General features: G+C 48.2%; 1 protein-coding gene across 1 annotated transcript in view; it reads left to right on the plus strand.

The window, feature by feature from the left end:
* The window catches only part of LOC119178178 (10 kDa heat shock protein, mitochondrial), a 35195-nt gene that overhangs the window by 12486 nt on the left and 740 nt on the right, over nucleotides 1–21969 (plus strand). The window contains exon 3 of the mRNA XM_037429359.2: nucleotides 11755–11844. Coding sequence (XP_037285256.1) covers nucleotides 11755–11844 — 90 coding nt within the window. The remainder of the gene's footprint in view (nucleotides 1–11754; nucleotides 11845–21969) is intronic.

The raw sequence follows: 21969 nt of genomic DNA on the forward strand, positions 1-21969 counted from the left end.
ATAATCATCTCAGTTTCAGACGCATCTTCGGCAACACACAGTCATTCAATAATTCTGCATTGCCACGCGCCATCGCAGTTTGGAATAACCTTCCGGATGAAATTGTTTCTTGAGAGATCGGGCCAAATTTTGTCAGCTACTGCAAATTTATATGTTCTCTTGATTTTGTATAAAGATGCTTTATTTTTTCATTTTGTATTTTGCTGCATTTGCTTATAGTGTTTGTTCTTCTCCCTTCCATTGTACAATTTTCTTTGTTTTCTTCGATATATTTATTTTTATGCTTTATGTATTGTGATTTTTCTGTAAACCCCCCCCCCCCCCCCACTCAATGCTCCTCTGGGGCCTGTAGGGTAACATGAATAAATAAATAAATAAATTTGCGTACGAGGAGCTCTTGTTCTTGGGGCACGTGATTAGCAAGTCTGGAGTTCATCCTGATCCACGGAAAACAGCCGCCATCGCCGACTTCCTGCCGCCCACTGACAAGAAGGCGGTGCGCCGATTTCTGGGCCTGTGCACCTACTAGAGGCGGTTCGTGAAAAACTTCGCCAGCATCGCCAATCCACTCACTAACCTTACCAAGGCCGACGTAGAGTTCAAGGGGGAAACGCCGCAAGATCACGCCTTCCAGGAGCTTAAACATCGCCTCCAGACTCCTCCGTTACTTGCTCATTTCGACGAATTCGCTGAGACAGAAATACACACTAACGCAAGCAGCGTAGGTCTCGGCGTCGTTCTTGTGCAGAGGGCTGACGGACTTGAAAGGGTTATTAGTTACGCCAGCCAATCGCTATCTAAAGCAGAAGCCAATTATTCCACAACAGAAAAGGAGTGCCTCGCTATCATTTCGGCTACGTCCAAATTTCGCCCCTACCTCTACGGCAGGCCCTTCAAAGTTGTGACAAGGTAAATGGACAAGATAAATGCATGGTGTGAAGAATGGCAAATGCAACTTAATTTAAAGAAGACGATGTGTGTGACGTTTTCTCGAAAGAAGGATGAAGCTTCGCCTTCGTATACTATAAACAAGAAGGTCTTAAAAATTGTCTCTGAGTACAGGCATTTGGGCGTATTTTTCACGCCAACTTTGTGTTGGCACCGTCATGTTGATTATGCGACAGCTAAGGCTTGTAGATCGCTGTGGTTCCTGCGGCGGAACACGCGCGAGTTTCCCCAGTCCAACGGGAATTACTGTACAAATCATGCGTGCGGTCGATACTTGATTACGCGAGTAGCGTATGGGGCCCGCCCACTGCCCTCGATGAAGATAAATTGGAAAAAGTGCGAAACATGGGCGTTTGTTATGTCCTGGGAAACATTATTAAGAGCCACAACTTCAGCATGATGCGCTGCAAGCAAGCTTTAGGATGAGAACAGTTGGTCACACGCCGGGCTAAGCAGCGTCTGAAGCTTCTCCATGATGTATACTTATCTCGAACTTGTATTCCTTGTGACAGTTTCATCTTTCCACCTCATTACGTGTCTGAACGAGTCGATCACATTTACAAAGTGCGGGAGTACCGATGTAAGACAGCAGCGTTCAGTAATTCTTTTTTCCCTAAAACGGTTTCCCAGTGGAATCGATTACCTTCAGCGATCGTTGCCGCTCTTGGTAATGATTCATTTCTTCCTGTGTTAGAGTCAAGTGAATTGTTCAGTTGATGACGGGTGTTTTGTTGTGCAGTATATATATTGTATTTGTTTTTTTGTATGTTACCCGCTGGCATTTTTTGTACATTTTTCTCAATCTCAATTATGTTGTGTATTCAGTGTACTTCCTACCATCTGGATAGGCTGTACTGTACTTGCCGTAAATTGAGCTTGTGTTCTGTCTTGTAATCGTGTTGTATTCCCCCACTGTAATGCCTTATGGCGCTGTGAGTATCAAATAAACAAAATGTTGTGAGTGATCACCACAGCTTGTGTTGGCTAGCTATCTTGAAGGACCCTTCAGGTCGCCTCGCACGGTGGAGCCTGAGACTTCAAGAAACACTCTGACGCCGACTGTCTCTCTCGTGCACCTGTCAACCACCCACCGCCCGACGACCCAGATGACGACTACTTCTTGGGAACGATAACTGCCGACAACTTCGCTGAACGACAGCGGGCCGACTCAAAACTTAAGGCCCTAATAGAATACCTCGAAGGCAGGTCCGCCGAAGTCCCGAAGGTATTCAAGTGCGCACTGGCGTCGTTCTTCCTGCGAAACGGTCTTCTCCAAAAGAAAAATTTCTCCCCACTCCGAGCCAAGTACCTCCTTGTGGTGCCTTCAGCTCTGCCGCCAGAACTCCTGCAGGCACTGCACAACGATCCAACGGCAAGGCACCTCTGTGTTTCCCGCACGCTCGCGAGGATGCAAGAAAGGTACTACTGGCCATGTCTTACCACCGACGTCACTCGTTATGTGAGCACATGCTGGGACTGTCAGCGACGCAAGACACCACTGACAAGGCCAGCGGGACTTCTGCAGCCAATTGAGACACCTCGCCGACCATTCCAGCAAATTGGTATGGATCTACTGGGGCCGTTCCCGACGTCAGCTTTCGGAAACAAGTGGATCGTGATAGTTACCGACTACCTCACCAGCTACGCCGAGACAAAAGCCCTGCTCAAAGGTAGTGTATCCGAGGTAGCTAAGTTCTGTGAAAATATCGTCATACATCACGGTGCCCCGGAGGTCCTCATCACCGACAGAGGAACGGCATTTACTGCTGACCTAACTCGAGCAATCTTGGCATACAGCCAGACTAACCACTGCCGGATGACAGCGTACCACCCACAGACCAACGGCCTCACCGAGCGTCTAAGCAAGATGATCGCCGACATGCTGGCAATGTACGTCGATGTCGAACACAAGACTTGGGACACCATTCTTCCATACGTGACCTTCGCATACAACACGTCGGTGCAGGAGGCGACGCAGATATCTCCATACAAATTGGTCTACGGAAGGAGCCCGACAACCACGCTCGATGCCATGTTACCCAACGTCACCGACGAAGAAAACCTCGATGTGAGTGAGTACCTTCAACGCACCGAAGAAGCCAGACAACTCGCGCGTCTCCGTATCAAGAATCAACAGACGACCGACAGCCGCCGTTACAATCTTCGACGACGCTTCGTGGAATACCAGCCCGGTGGACGCCAATACGCCGACGTGGACTCGGTGAAAAGCTTCTGCGACGGTACTTCGGAGCTTACAGGGTTGTTCGACGTCTCGGCCCACTTGATTACGAGGTTGTCCCCGACGGCATTATGAACTCTCAACGACGCTGATCGCGACCTGAAGTCGTCCATGTCGCACGCCTCAAGCCGTTTCATGCTCGTTGACAAACTGAAACAGTGTTTTTTGTATTATTGCGGTATCCTAATTTATTCATTGTACTTTCTTGCATAATTGTTGTACCTTCTTTAGTTAAAGCATCGGGACAATGCCTTTTTCAGAGAGGGGCAATGCACGTTCCTTTCCTCAAGCTTTGTTATTGCCCCAATACACTACACAATTCTCAGCGCAAACCTCGCCTGCAGTTTTCGAGAAGCTTCGGGACTGTAGTAGATCATTTTATTAAGATCACGCCCACTCCGCGAACTGTACAGATTATTCTGGAACACTCGTCACCGCCAGCGATAACGCTAGAACATTCGATGGCAAGAGTATAAATGCCGACGCACTTCGTCGCTTGTCAGTAGTTGATCAACGGTTGACGCTCCATTGACTGCTATCTGTGCAAGACCGCTACTGTAATCGGACTTTCTGTTTACCGGGCACAGGTTCGCCCAAATAAACAGTTAAATCCCAACATAAAGTCTCCTGTCTTCGGCTACGTCACGACCCCGTGACAATATACACAATCTCTTCGATGACAACTCGAGTGGTGCAGGCTGCAAGAAGTGTTGCACTTTGTGCATTAGCCATTCTGAGAGAGAGAGAGACTCTATAATGGCGTCAGAAGTTTGGGGAGTTTGCGGCACAGGTGGACGGATAGAGTGGCTCCAGTGTTAAGTGCCATGACGACGATACCATCGGCTGGCACTTCAATGACATTCGCTATACAGGGGGGAGGACTTGTGCATGGCGACAGGGACGTAGTTCGTGCCTCGGGAGCTGCGGCCGTTAGTTTCCCTGATCGGTGGGTCAGGAACGGCAACGCATAGGGGAAGGCGAACGCCGACATAAGGATGGGAAGCGGTTGGTGGGTCCAAGTGGTTGATTAGGGGGAAAAGAAGAGGAGGGGGGCTTAAAGGCGCAGAAGAAAATTGATGGTCAAAAGAGGGCATTGTGAAGAAAACTGAGAGTTGAATGTTCGGAGCAGCCTGGTGATGACGACAATAACGCGCCACGTGGCCAACACCGCCACTAGGAAAACATATTGGACGGTTGTTGGTCTGCCATTGGTCGGAGTAGACGCCGAATTGCGGCTGGGGGGGGGGGGGCAGAAAACTGTGGCCGAGGTAGTATCGGCATAGACGGTGGTGAATAGGTCGGTGACGAAAAAGGGGGCGGCGAACACATAGGCGCTGGGTGGAACACAGGCTGTCGAGGTCGAGCAACGGCCTCGGCGTACGTGAGAAGTGCGATGACTGGTGGCGGTTCGCGGGCGGAAGGAAGAGTTTGTGCGACCTGGTCTCGAATGAAGTCGTGGAGTGTAGACGTCAATCTGCGTGGTTGATCGGGTACACAGAACATCAGAGAGTTGACGAGCGACCTCAGCACGGATTAACTCTTGGATGTTTGAGAGAAGAGGGGCATGGTCTTCTTTTATGCCAAGAGTGGACAGGCTGGACAACGAGTAGTCAGACACCGAGGGCCATCGGGTGGAAAGATGTTGCCTGCCCAACACGTCAAAACTCTGGCATAACTCAGTCAATTCTACGACAGTGTGAGGACTCGTAGAAAGCAACATTTGGAAAGCATCGTCCTCAGTGCCCTTCATGATGTGCTTGATCTTGAGCTCTTCGGACGTTGACTCGCTTGCAAAGGTCCAGAATGTCCTCAATATAGCTTGTGAAATTCTCGCCAAGCTGCTGGGACCGAGTATGCAAGCGTTGTTGGCACGGCGTTTGTGTACCTCAGGCCGTCCGAAAACTTGTTTGAGGCTTGTTTTGAAGACGGATTACGTAGGGAGTTTGGCTTCGTGGTTTATGAACCACAACTTGGCCACGTCCAACAGGTAGGAGACATAGGCCCACTTGACAGCGTCATCCCATTTGTTGTGAGTACTCACTCGCTCGTACATAGAAATCCAGTCATCAACGTCCTTGTCTTCTGTGCCTGAGAAAACGGGGATCTTGCAGGCGCCGAGAACCGGCACAGAAAACAGCAGGCGATGCCGGTGGACCGTAAAATGCGATTCCGAAGCTCCAAGGTGATCGAAACCCAGCACCTCCACCTCTTCTAACGGGGTTTATTTGCAGAGCAGAAGGCAAAGCAGTCAGCAGCGTCCGGCCAAGCGTAGCAAGCACGAGCTTATGCTTATAGCGATGCCTCTGAAGCACAGAGAAGAAATGCCATTGAGGCCCCTCTTTGTCACTACAGGTGGCTAGGGGCCTCTCAAGAACATTCGGAAATGTGTGCTCGAGGCTCCGCTGGGAAACGGCAACGCCGAGAACACTGTTTATTTTGGTCACTTCATTGATTGATTGATTAAAAGTTTATTTTTGTCCTGAGAAGACGCAGGGGAGACCCTGCGCCACCCGGCTAATCCCACGTTGGGACCGTCAAGCCGAGCTTGGCGGCCCGTTCACAGGCACTCTGGACGGCCAGGGTTTGATCCTTAAGTTCGGGGCTGCGTAAGAGCGCAGCCCACCTGTCCTCGCTGAGGGCGGGGCCAATGGCTTCACATTCCCACAACACATGATTAAATGTGGCTAACAGTCCACAAGCGGGGCAATCCGCACTTAGATACCGTTCAGGGTAGAGGCATGAAGAACCGCAGGGTTAGGATGCGCACTGGCGTGCAATAGTCTTAGGGTAACTGCCTGCGCCCTGCACAAGGCCGGGTGTGGGAGAGGGAATACCCTTCTTGACAGATAGAAGTGCTTTAATATTTCGTTGAACGTAAGTAAGGGTTCCCAGCGAGGCAGAGGGACGTTCGGACGGCGCTGTCAGTGAGTCCTCGCGCGGCCTCGTGTGCGCCCTCGTTCGGGTTAGAGGTAGAGCCCTCAATCGACCCCAGGTGAGCGGGAAACCAAGTTGGAGAATGGGGCGTGATACTCTTGATGCTTTGGCGAATTCGGAGGACCTGAGGGGCTATCATCCCGGTTTCGTAGGCTTTGATAGCCGCCTTGTAGTCGCTGTATATTGACTCTCTGCGACCATCTAGCATAGCCAGCGCGATTGCAACCTGTTCGGCTATCACGGGCTTCGATGTGCGTACTGTGGCGGAGCAAGTGAGCCTAGAATTTGAGTCAACGATGGAAACAGCGAATGCCTCTTGTTGGACATATGGCGCAGCATCCACAAAGCTTGCATCAGTGGGGTTGCTACGGACGTGCTCGAGCACAGCTCTACCCCTGGCCCTACGTCGACCGACGTTGTGCGCTGGGTGCATATTGCGGGGAATGGGTGCGATGTGCAGTTGAGACCTGATGTTTCTGGGAATCTGCATGGAATCGGGGCACTGGTCAATAGAGTTGAGGCCCAAATCGAGTATTTTGCAGCCCGATTTGGTTTCGGAAAGCCTGAGCAGATGTGAGCGCTCTTGCGCCTCGATTATCTCTTCGAGTGTATTGTGAACACCGAGCTTGAAAAGGTTTTCAGTGCGAGTGCTTACAGGCAAGCCGAGCGCGAGCTTGAAGACCTTTCTTATGAGGGAATTTAGCTTGCTTTTCTCTGCGACATGCCAATTATACATGGCCGCCGAGTACGAAAGGTGGCAGAGCACAAACGCATGTATGATGCGGATGAGATTGTCTTCCTTGATTCCCCGGTGTCTGTTGGTGATCCTCCGGATGAGGCCGAGAGCACTTTCCGTCTTGGTAGTGATCTGTCTGAGTGCAGCTCCGTTAGCGCCGTTGGACTCGATATACATTCCCAATATTCGGAGCGAATCCACTCTGGGCACTGGGGACCCGTCACCAGTGAAAAGCCGTATTTCACTTTGAGACACAGGTTTCCAGTCACGGTGGCCGCCACCTTTGGGTCTTTTCTTGTAGAGCAGAAGTTCAGATTTCGATGGGGAGCACCTGAGACCGGTGGGACGGAGGAAACAATCGGTCACGTCGATTGCGCGCTGCATGGCTTCCTCCACTTGACCATCGCTCCCGCCGGTGCACCAGATGGTGATATCATCTGCGTAGATGGTATGATTAATTCCTTGAATCTTCGCGAGTTTCTTGGAGAGGCCGATCATCACGATGTTAGTGTTGGTGAAATAACTGAGCCCTAAGGCGTGCAGCGTGAACCGAGGTTGATCTCTCGTTAGAAGTACCCTTCAATCTTGAGCTTGGTAGTTCTCTGGTAAAGAAAGGATCTCACGAAGTCGTAGACCCTCTTCTCTAGCCCTAAGCTGGCAATAGACTGGAGAATGACTTCGTGAGAAACGTTGTCGAAAGCTTCTCCAGGTCTAATCCAAGGATGGCTCTGGTATCTCCTGTGCTCCGGTCCATGATCTGATGCTTTAATAGCTTCATGGCGTCCTGTGTAGAGAGACCAGCTCTGAAACCAATCGTATTGTGGGTGTACATGTCATTGGTCTCGAGGTGCACCTTGAGTCGGTTCAGAAGGGCGTGCTCTGCGACCTTACCGACACAGGAAATTAAGGAAATCGGTCTTAGATTATTCCTGGTGCTTTACCAGGTTTCAGGATTAGAACTGTGTAAGCCGCCTTCCATTGTGCGGAGACCTCTCCCCTGCGCCACACCTCATTAATCTTTTCCGTAAGGAATTCGATGGAGTCATCATCAAGGTTCTTGGGCATCTTATTGGTTATGCCATCAGGGCCAGGGGCGGATTCGGCATTGAGGGAAAAGAGAGCCTGCCGTATCTCGGCCACAGTATAGTCCTGGTCCAACTCCGGCACGTCGCACCCCGCGTTGTCCGGAAACTGTGTGGGTGCAGAGCTATCCGCGACTCGCAGATACCTGTCTGTAAGCTTGTTGACAACCAATTCGTTCAGGGTAGAGTCAGTAGCAAGATGGATGGCTCGCGCGAGGAATCGCCTCTGGCTGGACCTGGTGCTGCCCTGATCGAGAAGGTGTTTGAGAAGACCCCAGCTCTTCCCAGATCTGAGCTGACCCTCGATGCTCTCGCAGAGCTCATGTCATTGTTGTTTACTCAAGATTTTGCAGTGCTCCTCGATCGCCCTGTTAACCTCGAAAACCTTCTTGCGGAGCCTCCTGTTATGCTTCTGTCCCTTCCACCTCATCAGTAGGGCTTGCTTAGATTCTAGTAGGTGTGCCTACCTGCTGTCCATGTTTTCGACATCGAGGTCAGTGACCACCTCCTTGGTCACTGCCGTGGCGTCATCTCTGATTCTTTTGTACCATCCTTCATAGTCTGTCCCAGCCGTCGGTGCTCTCTCAGCTCTGCCTTCGCGAAAAACGTGCCAGTCGACCACCTTGAATTTTTTCGTCCTAAAGCGGGCAATCGTGAAGGATACCTCGATGACATAGTGGTCACTTCCGAGGTCTAGAGCCGTGTTGACCCACTTGACCCCACCTATATTCTTCACAAAAGTCAGGTCAGGGGTAGTATCTTGACATGTGGAGTTACTTCTCCTAGTGGGAAAATCCTTGTCAGTGATAAGCGTCAAGTCGGCTTCTGTCGCAGTCTGCCATAGCTCGCGTCCCTTGAGGGTATCATACATGTATCCCAACACACTGTGTGGGGCGTTGAAATCCCCTACGACTACAAGGGGGTAACTACTGGCCATGCTCATAGCCCTTTTGAGGATAGAGTTGGCTCTCGCCCTGCGATAACTGAGACTGCAGTATACGTTGAGAATAAAAAGGCTATTTCTTCGAAGACCCTTCTTGGGTGAGTTCATTAAAATTTCAGTCATTACGTACTCTATGCCATCGGCAACTGCACCGAGGTCACGCGATAGGTAATTGTACCTTTTGCTGATAAGTGTGGCAACTCCCCTACCTCCTGAATGTGATGACGCTACTAGGTAACCCGGGAGTTTGATGGGGGTGCCAGACGCAACTTCCTGAACAGTGATGATTTGGGGCTTAACATCGAAAGTTCTTAAATATTGCTGTAGAATGGGCTTTTTGTAAGTAAACCCGCCACAGTTTCATCGCCAGATTCGGAAGTTTTCGTCCACACTATCCATGTTCACAAAGGAAACCTTGAGTTCCGACAGTAAGTTTACTGCCTCTTCTTCTTGTGTGTTCTCAACCGCTCGGCGCTTGGTTCCCTTAGGCCTGTGAAGTGCCTCAGACGTATCCATGGCGACCGGGGTTGGGGCGGGCTGCGCCGAAGGGGGCGAGGATGCGAGCTTTCTAATCTCTGCTGCTAGCCTGTTCATTTCTTGCTTAAGCTGCGCGTTTTCTATCCTCAACTGCTCGTTAGCTCGTCGCATCTCGTCAAGCTAACTCGCGTGGGGAGAACCGCGATTAGATTCGTCGCCTCTAGGAGACTCTCGTCTTTCTCCGGCCTTGTCAGCCCAGGAGAGCGTCAGCTTCTTGCTGTTAGAGGTGGTGGGCGTGCGCGAGCGGGACCTGGTCGACCCCGACGAAACGTGCCCCGGCCTTTAGTTGGAGCGAGGCTGAGAAGTGGAACTTCCCTGGGGGGCACGTTCTGTCAACCTGGAGCGCGAGCCGGAACATCCCTTGGAGGCACCACGGCGCGTGGATCGGGAGCGGCCTCCCGAGCTATCCTGGAACGAGGGCGGCCTCTGCGCTGAGCATCCGTGGTGGGTGACGAAGACTGGAACTCGTCCGCAGTGTCGAGGTGATGTTGCGGGGACGTTGAAGCAGCACCAGCCATTCTGGCCCGCTCACTGCGACGACGGCGCACAATGTACGGGATCTTGAACCTTTGAGCACAGTCTTTGCTAGCCGTGAGATGCTGGCCACCACAGAGTTTGCACTTGGGAGTACACACATGTTGCTTGTCGGGGCTTGCGGCACCACAGCCTCGGCAAATCGTGTCACCGGGAGTGGGGCACACGTCAGCGCGATGACCAAGAAGGCCGCACGCATAACACACGTCGATTTGCTTGCGGTAGAGAGCACTGCATCAGCACTGGTCCATACCTGACAAAGTTCGGTACACGATACCCGTCAAAAGCGATGATGACCATGCCAGTTTGTGCTATTCTTTTGGCTGCTAAGGCGAGTGGATTATTTGTGTTGACAATCTTCGCATCGATGATGTCAGGACCGTCTTGAAGTGGGACGTTGCGAATCACCCTTTTGCAAGTGGAGTGTGGGGCAGTCTCGTAGGCACTTAGCTCGTGTACCTTGCCCGAAATGAGTATTTGCTTCATCCGAACGTATCGGTCAGCGTTTTTGCGCTTGGGAGTACTGGCAACCATAATATTTTGCTGCAGAATCGGGCATAGAGTATCCTGGCACAAATCTTCGTGGCTTATGCCAGCGGCAACTAGTATTGCGTATGCCACCGTAGCTGCGCCAATTTTCGAGATATTGAGTCTACCTCTCGGCCGGATCACAATCTTGATGTCATCTTGAGGAAGGGAGGGCATCTTTCCCGCCCGTAATACTTTGGACTTCAGCGCAGCGCCACTCGATTTGCCGCGGCGTGCGCCCGGCTGCGACGATAGCGCGTTATAGTCAGCAGTGCATGTTTTGGGGCCAGGTCTTCTGGACCCTGCGGACTACCAACCTTTATCTTGAGTAAACTCTTCTTCTGAAATATCCTCTCCGTGCACTTCATACTCCATCGTGAGCAAATAATTCCGCGCACCAGGCCTTCGAAGGGCCGGCCGCAGGCGAGAACAAGCCCAGCAAAAGCGCGGTCTCCCAAGCCACTCGTTAGGGTTAAAAAGGTCACCGCTCCACAGGAAAAGAAATAGTTCCTAACTTGACAAAAACTCACTCACTGTGGTCAAATATGGTATCGGTAGGATCGTGATGACTTCTCGGAACCGATGCGAGCAACAGTTCATGAACTCTTGAAGAAAAAAAACTCCAGAAACACAGATTTAGTTGCGCGTCCACAGGAGCCGTACGAACGCAGCCTCCCATTCCGCGTCTCCCCCTCCGTCAGCCTGGTCACTTCATAGTAGTTTTTTACCGTGCACGCTAGCTACTATAGCAGAAAACGCATACCGCATTTCTCGCGACAGAGAAATGACACGTGGGGTTAATGCCACTATTGGCTGCATGGTGTAAAAAAAACAAATATTCTAACACTAGGTTCTCACGTGCGAAACGTCGTTATGTACGTTACACAATGCATTCACATTTTTTTCATGATTCCCTTCAAGAAGCTGGGGTCATTTTTTTCATAGCATTGTCGTGCGCTTGTGTCTTCATTGCGTAATGTATAATGATCAACTTGAATTGTATTACTCCTGCACAATACTCACTTTTTGCTGTGCTGTTTTTCTATTTGTGTTTAGTGATCTGTCAATTTATTTTTCACTGTGATTTTTTTTTAATTGAGAGTTGTTAGTTTTGGGGATTTGGAATGTACCTTCACTTTGCACATCTTTAATACATGTGCGCGTACGATGTCTTTAATTTTGCTAGTATATATATTCCATCCCCCTCACCCTATGCCTCTTCAGGGGCCGGCCTGTGAGGGTATTCCTAAATGATGTAACCATTTGTGTGCAGTCTGGCCAAACGATCCCAATAGCTGTAAAGGAAGGTGACAAGGTCCTTTTACCTGAGTACGGTGGAACGAAGGTGGAGATTGAGAACAAGGTGAGAATGCACACTGTTCTTCTCTGCAGCTGTGCCTGTTCTCAGGCTGATGAAAGTCTATGACAAGATGCAATCTTGGCCCTGCTGTATACCAGCCGTGTCTACAGAGCTAAGCTGGCCATTTGGAGCACAGTGTGCCAGAAGCATTGTGTAAAACACTTATCATGGGAGGAAAAAAACTGCTGCATTACACAGCTTTGTAAAATCAAGGGGAAGTGGACATGGGTCGGGCATCTAGCGCGTAGACAAGATAACCGCTGGTCATTAAGAATAACCAACTGAATTCCCAGAGAAGGCAAGTGGGTTAGGGGAGACAGAAAGTTCGATGGGGCAGATGAAGATTAAGAAGTTGGCGGGTATAAAATGGCAGCAGCAAGTCCTGGACCGAGGCAGAGTTTACTGGCGGAAAATGGGAGAGGCCTTTGTCCTGCAGTGGACGTAGACAGGCTGATGATTATGGTGATATATTATTTATGTTAAAGTCTACAGTTGCATCCACCTATAACTGTACTCAAGTCGCACAAAAGCTCTATTGTTATAACTGATGATGGCTATAAATGGGTTACACATGCACAAAAAGAAAAGCTAAATAGGGGGATGTCAAACTGTTGTGGGAAAACGATTCCATCGGATGAGATAGCTAACAGGCATCGGTGGCAAGAATGACAAAGCTACTGATTTTTCGCACACGTTTGTAAATTAAAATGCTTTCACAAGATTGCCACAAGACCCATAGAGCCAATTTACGACAGTGTCTGAAGTTTGACACTGAAACTCTTCAATATCTCAACTTTTTAATCGAATTGCATGATTTAAAACAAGCCTCCGCTGCTCATTCTCTGTAGTGGGTTTCAAAATTCAGCTTTGCCACACTGCCGCAACGTTCCGGTGAAGCATATTGCAAATCTGTAGATGTGCTTAGTTGAAGTAGTGAGCGAGATTTCAGCAGCTTGAATTTCTCGTTTTTTCAACGAAAGCTATACGAAATAACTAAGCTTTGTGACTGGTGAAGTTTCGGTTCAAAGCTATTAATGATTTGGATAGAATAGTTTTGAATTGAATTTGAATAGTTGAGGTCGGATATTACAAAGACAAAAAAAAAAAATATGAGCTGTAATGGAAAACATCAGCACTCTTCTGAAAGGCAGAGGATTCCCACTCTCGGACAGAAAGAAGACGACGTTCGGTGGATCGGGACGCTTGCACCTGCTCAGCTGTTCCTCCTCCTTGACATGCCGTGAGGACGGTGCATGCTGTTTATTAAAAAAGTGCTGAGCTTAAATGCCTTGTCTTAGAGCATATTTATAATGGCCCAAGTAACCTGCACAAAATATTTTTAATTGAAACAAAGCTTTTGCAAATAGGTTTCTTGAAGGGCCAGTTGGTACATGATACTAAGGGAAACAGCGTAAAAAACGGGACAAAAAAAGAATGAACACACGACACAAAGCGCTGTGTGTTAATAGACCTATAAATATATAGCTCAAAAGAGAAAACAAGAACAAAAAAACACCAGGCCTGTGTGTTAATAGAACTGTGTGTTAATAGACCTATAAATCCCGGCTGCGGCGGCTGCATTTCCGATGGAGGCGGAAATGTTGTAGGCCCGTGTGCTCAGATTTGGGTGCACGTTAAAGAACCCCAGGTGGTCTAAATTTCCGGAGCCCTCCACTACGGCGTCTCTCATAATCATATAGTGGTTTTGGGACGTTAAACCCCACATATCAATCAATCAATAGACCTATAAATATATAGCTCAAAAGAGAAAACAAGAACAAAAAAACACCAGGCCTGCGCCGAAGGCGCAGCACAGTCTTGGAGAAAGCTAGACGAGCGGCCTTTCAGAGCCGTTTCAAAACACTCATTGGGCAACTACTGCAAGCACACTTGCTTGATATCCACAAGGGCATTAATAATAAACTTTTGGGTAGTAGGCCGCCATTTGCTATGGTATCTTTCGTAATTCTTCAAGGAAGCGTGGTATCCGCTTAACACCTGCAAGAAATTTCGTGCCAATTGTTTATGTAGTGGCTGATGACGATGAGAAATTATGGCTGAAGGGGGTGTGCACCACAGTTAATAGCGGAAGAAGAAGCTTTTGTAATGGGTTGGAGCTGTGGACGGCCAACTCGGTACACTATTCGCGATGTGTGATGGCTGGTTGTTCTTTTGTTGTTTTAAAATGTTTTATAAGTCGTATTAACACGATTGCTTTCCTGACATCAAGCCTGCCTAAGGCTAGCATGCCAACAAGCACCAGCGTAGCTCAGTGGTAGAACACTGGGCTGGCACTCAGCGAACCCGGGTTTGAGCCCCACTGTCTCTTTGGTGCTAGGTTTTTTTTTTTATAATTTCGTGCGATTTGGTTACGGACACGGGTGGTGGCGGCGGACAACTGCGCGTGACCAGAGTTGTGATTTCATAACAGCTTTCTCTGTAAAATCACGTGCACGTAAGGGTGAAAGGCTGCCTCGAGTCGAAATGTACAGGTTAATTACTCAAATAGATTATCTCTTTTTATAGGAGGGCAAATGAAGGCTCACTGATGTACAGGTTCCCTTTCATCTTTATATGAAAGGCCTCGTTAATTTTGAACTTAGCTTTGTTACGATATCTTGAGAGTATCTATTGAGGGAGCTTTCGAAACGTGGCTCCTGGACACACCCAACACAGGAAAGACAAAAAATGTCATCCCTTGCCTACACGGTTTGAGCCTTGCGCTCAAGAAGATTGTTAGCAAGGCAGGTGCGAGACTCGTTTTCTCGGCTCCTCGTAAGCTCGGCCGCCTTTACAAGAAAGTGAACAATGAAAATCTGAAAGAGCATGTGTGTGTCAAGAAACACAGGACGCAGTGCGTTAAGTGTGTGAGCAACGTAGTGTGCGACATTCCGTCGTCCTGTGGTCTGTCCTATTGTTACGAGGCAGTGGGCATGGCCCCTCGGTCGTAGGCTAATCAAAGGAAGCGGACTGAGCGCGCGAAAGGCTGGCAGCCCTGGTGGTTCTCACCTACTTGTAAATATTGGTAATACACTCATTTCTTTCTTCCGTGTGCTTGTAATCTCCGTAACACTATACTGGACACACCAGTCGCTGTTTGAACGACTGCCTGAGAGAGCACGTAAAAATTATCAGGACTTCAACAAGCAGCACCTTGGCAGCTCATTGCTCCTTGTGCAGCTGCGTCCCTCTCTTTCTTGAATGCAGGATACTTTCAAGTTATCATAACAAGACAGTGCGAAATCAACAAGGCCTTTTCATATCAAAACGAAGGGAACATGTGCGTCAGTGAGCCTTTATTCGCCCTCCTGGAAAAAAAGATAATGTCTTGAACTTGTACATTGCGACTCGTGGCAGATTCGTTTTTGCCTTTCACTGGTTCTTGTTCTTGTTTCTGTTTTCAGCTATATATTTCCAGGTGTAATAAATTTTACACTCAGTTGTTCGTCAGCGCTTCTGTCGTATGTTCATTCTTTTTCCGTCTCGTTTTTTGCGCTGTTACCTCGGTATCATGTACAAATGTCATTCTTTGTGGTTGAAAAAAAGTGGAACCAACTTGCCATAGTAGCAGGATTTGACTTTTGGTAGAGTGTAAGCAATAACCTGTAAAATGTGTTTCGTTTTAAAGTTAACTGCACTCATACTATACTCTGAGCACATAGGCCAGTAAAACAAACTTTTAAGCTTACGAAATGATGAATCATTGTGAGTGTAGTTTTTTTTTTTTCATTTAATATTTGGGTGCACGTTAAAGAAACCCAGGTGGTCGAAATTTCCGGAGCCCTCCACTACGGAGTCTCTTATAATCATATGGTGGTTTTGGGACGTTAAACTCCACATATCAATCGATTTGTTTAATGTGAAGTAAGGCTTTGCGACAGTGCATTTTTTTTTTTTTTAAGGTGTATTCACTGTGCAGCACCTCTCTACTGCTGTGAAACTACCTTTACGGAGGGTTACATCCGGATTGATATACATTTATTCGTTCATTTTGAATACTTCTAAAATTTGCAATAATTTAAACCTAAAGCGAATTTGAATACCTTAACATTTATTCGAATATGTGAAGTGTTCTAATATTTGCACGAGCCTGGAGATCACAATAGGGTGCCCTAAATTTGCATCGCGGCCGGTGTCTCTTACCAATGTCACGTGAAATAAGAAACAAAAAAGGAAATGCCTAGGCTGGAATGGGGTTCAAACCCCGGTCCTCTTTTTGGTTGGCAGCCCAATATTCAAGTTCAGGGCCATGCCGGTGCTTGAAACTTCATTGCGAAACTCCCTGTGCAGGTGTTATGTTGAGAAGGAGTCATGTTAACATGTGAAAGTATTGCGTGGTAGAATGATGAAATAACAACCAGGTGTCGTAATGCGAATTCTGTCCCCTGGCAAATACAAATGCAAATGGCATAATGGGTGAGTTGTTGAGGACACATGACAAAGGGCTCAGCCATAAATCTTCATTGTCATCAGCCGCTGCACCAATTTCTGTCATAGTGGGTACCTTGCAAGGTTACAGTACGGTCCGCTGTTAGAGGGAACACATGAGCTTGTGGCTGGTGGTCCACGTGGCAGAAACTGGCGGTGAGATTTGTAAATGCAGTGCATACAACCATTGGCAGCTTGTAAAATGAGCGGCAAAAAAAAGTATCGGATCGCCTTCCTATTCGCTTCTTCACGCACGTGACGTGAGCTTGTCTCCCAATTGGTGGAGGCTCCTGGCTTCGTCTGCTCCGGGTGCGTGCCCATGCGTGCCATTTTGCCTCTGTGTCAGTGGAGAAGTTACACGATGTTAAATCCTGAGCACAAATACCGCACGCGGCACAAGTTTGGTGCGAAAAAGGTGCAAAGTTCGCTAGTAGCGAATTTGAAGACGTGCTCCGTGATGCAGCAAAACGCTCGAAACGCTACACTCTCCGCGTCCCATGGTGAAGTCGTCCACGCTACCACAGAAGGCCTAGCTACCGCATCAGTTGTCACGGAGCCTGTGCGAAGTCCGTCAGCCGTGGAGCCTTTGGCAGTAATCTGACTTGGAAGAGGAGCGAGCTAAAGCCGAAGATAAGTTATCAGAGTAGTCGTCCGCTGCAGAGACGGAGCGGAAACGTGCATCTCGGCCAGAGACGGTGCGGAAACGCGCGTCTCGGCCACCTGATGGAACCAGGTTCACAATTATAGATTTGGACACAGTGAACAGTGCTTTGTTGGCATTTGCAAAGTGCAAGGCATGCAACGGAGAACTGCAGATTGTCCGCGACAACCGGGAATTTGGACTCGCCATGAAGTTGCGTTTTGTGAGTTCGACCTGTGGGGAGACTGCGTTGTTGTGAAGCTGGCCGCGCGTACGTATCGATGAACGCATGAAATCTTTTGCTGTGAAGGTTTTGGCCGCGCATGCCATGCAGGCAACGGGGAACAGACAGACGGCGCTGATTGATGTGTTCTCGTTGATGGGCATCAGCCGTCGGGGTCTTCACACAAAAACGTGGCAACACTACGTGAAGATGAAGTTGGCCCCCGCAGCTGATCGTGCTGCACGCAGCTTGACGAGCAACTGCGCCCGGCCGGTTTCTGAACTTTACGCCAAACTTTATGTAGGCCGCATGGGAAACATCGCGGTGTCGTTTGATGGGTCATGGATGACTCGCGGTCATTCGTTGCATATTGGTCTCGGCACCGTCATAGAATTGTTCAGCGGGCTGGTGCTTTATTTTGTTGTTTTGAGCAACTTTTGTGCTGGATGCGAGTCGAGCCCAAAGGAAGGTGACCCTTCTTATGAAGTGTGGAGGGAACATCACCAGTGTCGGAGAAACAGTGACAAGAGGGCTGGGGAAATGGAGGTTGAGGCTGCCCTCATCCTCTTCAGGAGCTCACTTGAGCGGCACAACCTGCGCTACACCACGGTGCTTTGCGACGGGGACAGCCGCAGTTACCTTGCGCTACAAGACGATAAGGTTTACGGGTATATCCCAGTGGAAAAAGAGGACTGCATTAATCATGTCCAAAAGCGTATGGGCACTGCTTTGCGCAACTTGATTGCAAAACACAAAGGCCCTAGCCTTGAGAGTCTTGGGGGAAAGGGCCACTTGACAGGAAACCTTATCTCCAAGCTCACCAATTATTATGGGTGGGCTCTGAAGACACACAGTGGTGATGTTGATGCTATGCACACAGCAGTGATGGCCACTTATCATCACATCACGTTCGATGATAGTGTGGCAAACCACACTCTGTGCCCACCTGGTCCAAATTTCTGGTGCAAACAAAATGCGGCAAAGGCCAAAGGGAGCCCATTCCCGAACATCGTTGAAAGCTGCCTCCACATGTCTGCCAAGCCTTACTTCTCGTTTATGAGCACTTGTCAGACAGAAAGCTGTTGCAACGATGCCAGCGAGGGAAAACCCAAAATAACAACGAATGCCTGCATTCAATGATCTGGGCGCTGGCACCAAAGGAGTGACATGCTTCGCTATTCACAGTGGAGGCAGCTGTGGCAGAAGCAATGCTCAATTTCAATGCAGCCAATAAAAAGGCATCAGAAGACATTATAAAAGAGCTTAGCCTAAACTCCAGCTGGCAAAGCCGTAGCCGCATGGCTAAAAAGGATCGACCGCGCAAGGCAGCATCAGTCCAGAAGCGACAAGCAACAGAGAACATGCATCAGTCCTTGAATAAGCGCCACACAGGGACTCGTAGTCAAAAGGTCTACATGCCCAGTGCATACTGAGCATTTTTAATTAAGTGCAGTTATGTAAATGAATTTTATTTCTTTTTCTCAGTTTTCTGAAAACATGCTTTTTGGTGACTTTACTAGTTTTTCGGGTAGATATCTTGCAATCTAGAACAGCTAGAACAATCATTTTTTCAATAATGGAAAGCCCAATTTGTGTATTACAAAGTGCGGAGAGCAGAATTTCTATTTGCTGCCTATATAAATTTAGAAGGTATTGAATTTCTTTGTATGTGATAGCCATGACATGACTCAACTTTCATCATCTGCAGAATCACTAGTTTTTCTTTAATTTGAAATCTGCTTGCAGCATTGCACTTATTGCTAATTGCATTCCCTAGCTATGCAATAATATTTACTTTTTGATGAGCACTTTCTTTTCTATTGTCTCCAAAAACAATAGAGCGGCAGCATTGTGTATCTTCTAAATTGATTGGCCTACAATGAAAATTTTTGTATATTTGCAATCAGCTGGAGAAACTACATAAGCATGTATATTTTTATTATGTTTGGTCCTGAAATACAGACAATATCTCCACACACCATGTCCCCCCTTAAGATCAGTTGATTTACTGTACGAAAACGAAAAGCGCGTAGGTCATGGCACACAAGCACACGCACAGTACATGTGTCGAGAAGTACGAGACAATGCAGAGTACACACCTCCTTGATGCACATGCGTTGCACTTTGAAATCTCGTCAGCAGTTAGCGCTCTGGCAGTGGACTGTACTGTACTTGTATTACACTTGAACCTGCTTATAACAAACCTCCATATAACGAATTCCTTGATGTAACGAAGTTTTTCTATTCCCCGCTGTTGCTCCATAGAAGCACATGTGTTTGCAACCTCTATGAAACAAAGTAACAGTTGGGGACAACCTTGATATAACGAATTTTACCCACGAACAATGTGAAATTTTTACTCGGCATTTTAATACGATCTTCCATCACTGCCCCGCCACTGATGAAATGCGAAGCGGCAGGGGCGCACACAGTGCACCAGGTGAGCCCGAGGCGGGCCTACACCCACATGCCGGTGTGCGTGTGTGTGTGCCTCCTCCCCCCCCCCCCCCCCCCCTCTGGAAACCAAAATAAAAAAAATACATTTGGCGCGTTGACGGCGCCACGCTTTTAGTTAGCGCCACATATGGTTGGCCGCGCCGCACATGGAGGGCTCTTTACCGAATAGTTTCCTGCGGTGTCCGTGTCGTTCGCTCTTCGTTTTTGACGCCGTGCACGCGTGAATAGTTTCACTGCGTGCGCATGGTGCGGCCCCTGACCATGTTCAGCTTTGCTTTTTTTTTTATGATAGCGATAGCGCTTATATGGGCAGTCTCAGCTGTTTTTTTGCCATTGCAGCCGCCATTCACTGCATATGTATACATATCTATATAAATGAAACCTCGAGAAGAAAAAAAGAGGTCGCCTGCGCGCACCTATTTTTCGGTGAAGAGAATCGCGCGTTTTCGACTTTGACCGGAAGGATTGCATTTATTTGCCGGGCGCACAAACATCACTTGGCTCACAGGGTAGGCGCCGTTTGCAAAAAGAGTGCGCTTTTCAAACACAGCAAAGTAAAAACTGCAGCACATTGTTGGTTCGCACTCATATCTATACCTGTGACTAAGCTTCGTGCCTCGTTTTTGTTTAAACAGCGCGTTAAGTGTTGAGCAGTTGGCTCTCGTCCTGTGTACGTTGTTTTCGTGCGTAATTTGTGTGTTAGCAGCGCACTGCCTGTTTCGATCTACTTGCCATTCTCAGCGTTTATTCTAAGTTGTTGCTATCACATTGCTTCGCCCTTGCAGCAAAGCTGTGACTTTTCTTAATTTTGGACAACCAGGTCGTCATCATGAAGGGATGTCAGATTGGGCACTGATGGAAAGCTCTCCGAGAACACGGTGATGACGGACATTCGGAAGTCAACTCATCATGCACTTCCGTTTTGCACCGTGCCGCGAGTTCGCAGGCTGGTAGCTTTTGCGATTAGCCGATTAGTTCTGGCAACAACACGACGACTCATTGAATAGAATGCAATGAACACGATAGCAAAATATTGTAATGGAATAAGAAGTAAGGCTGGCAGCCAAATCTTTTGGATATGATATCGCGGAGCTCCTACAGAACACTGGTGTGAGCAAATACAGCCGCTCGAGGGAGAAATACTCTTTTCACACAGTTCCTTCGCGTTGAAACTTCGCTGATACTCGCCGAGATAGCAAGCGCGCCAGCAATCACGACCACCCTTAAAATCCAAGTTAATTATTACTACTCTCGCGATTCCCCTCCCCCTCCCTGCGTTGTTTCATTCTCATTCAAGACTGGTGGTTTACTATCTGTTTGAGCATTCGAAGGCATTTATAACACGCGGGAGATGTTATCTTATGCACTTTCCAGGCAATGGGAATATGCCGACTCATATGATCTCTGCCTCAGCAGCGTTCGCACGTTTTTACCTGCTCGTGAAAGTGGCGATGCGTGAGAAGATGTTATCAATTCGGACTCGCTGGAACATGGCGGCGACGACAAAAACCCGCTGAGAGCGATCATATAATTTCTGTCGCAATAATAACCAAAAACTTTAGTTTTTTTCAGTAAAATGAGTGTTTTGGGTTAGCTCTGCCTTCAGTCCCCCTTTTGTTTAATTTGTGCGTTTATTTTTTAATTTTCGTATCGAATCTGCATATAACAAAATCCTTTTTATAACAATTTTTTTTATTGTTATAACCAGAGTTAACTGTAGTTGCCCCAGGATAGTCAATGACAGTTTCTAGCTTTTGCTGCAACTCTGCTGTGCTTTCCCTGCAGGCCTGACGCTTCTCTTTTCAATGCTTTCGTGTTCCATTACTTTTCAGCACGGGTAGCCTACAGCAAGAATTCATTGTTATAACTGATAATGCGAAATGTGGGCATAGCTGCAAGTGGGTTATTTCACCACAGAATGCATTTATGGTGCAGGAGCTTCTCATTGTTATTAATGGCCTACATTGTGGAGTCTCGAGTAGGGGAGAGCCAGGCCACGCTCTTGGAGTGAATGGACACAGCAGACGCGGTCGGAACGAGCCAAGCCAAACACACATAGTTATTTAACTACTTTTTGATTTACAATATAACCAGCCAAATTATTATAACATTGATCATGATCAACACACTAAGACTTCCTTACACAATATTAAATGCACAACAACACGACAAACAAGGCAGTCTTGCTAACGCCTGACTCACCACAAGGCAGACAAACTGCAGTTCCGTACACCGGGGTCACCCTGCGATAGACAACCGTTCGCGCCAAACGCCACCAGAGAAAAGGACTCTCGCAACTCTCCCAGCTGCCACCAAACTTGCCTGCCGCGGGCGCTACTGCTCTAACAATCATGATGATGATAGCGGTGATCTACGCTCG

The sequence above is a fragment of the Rhipicephalus microplus genome, chromosome 1 (assembly GCF_043290135.1).
Source record: "Rhipicephalus microplus isolate Deutch F79 chromosome 1, USDA_Rmic, whole genome shotgun sequence".
NCBI classification, from domain to species: domain Eukaryota; kingdom Metazoa; phylum Arthropoda; class Arachnida; order Ixodida; family Ixodidae; genus Rhipicephalus; species Rhipicephalus microplus.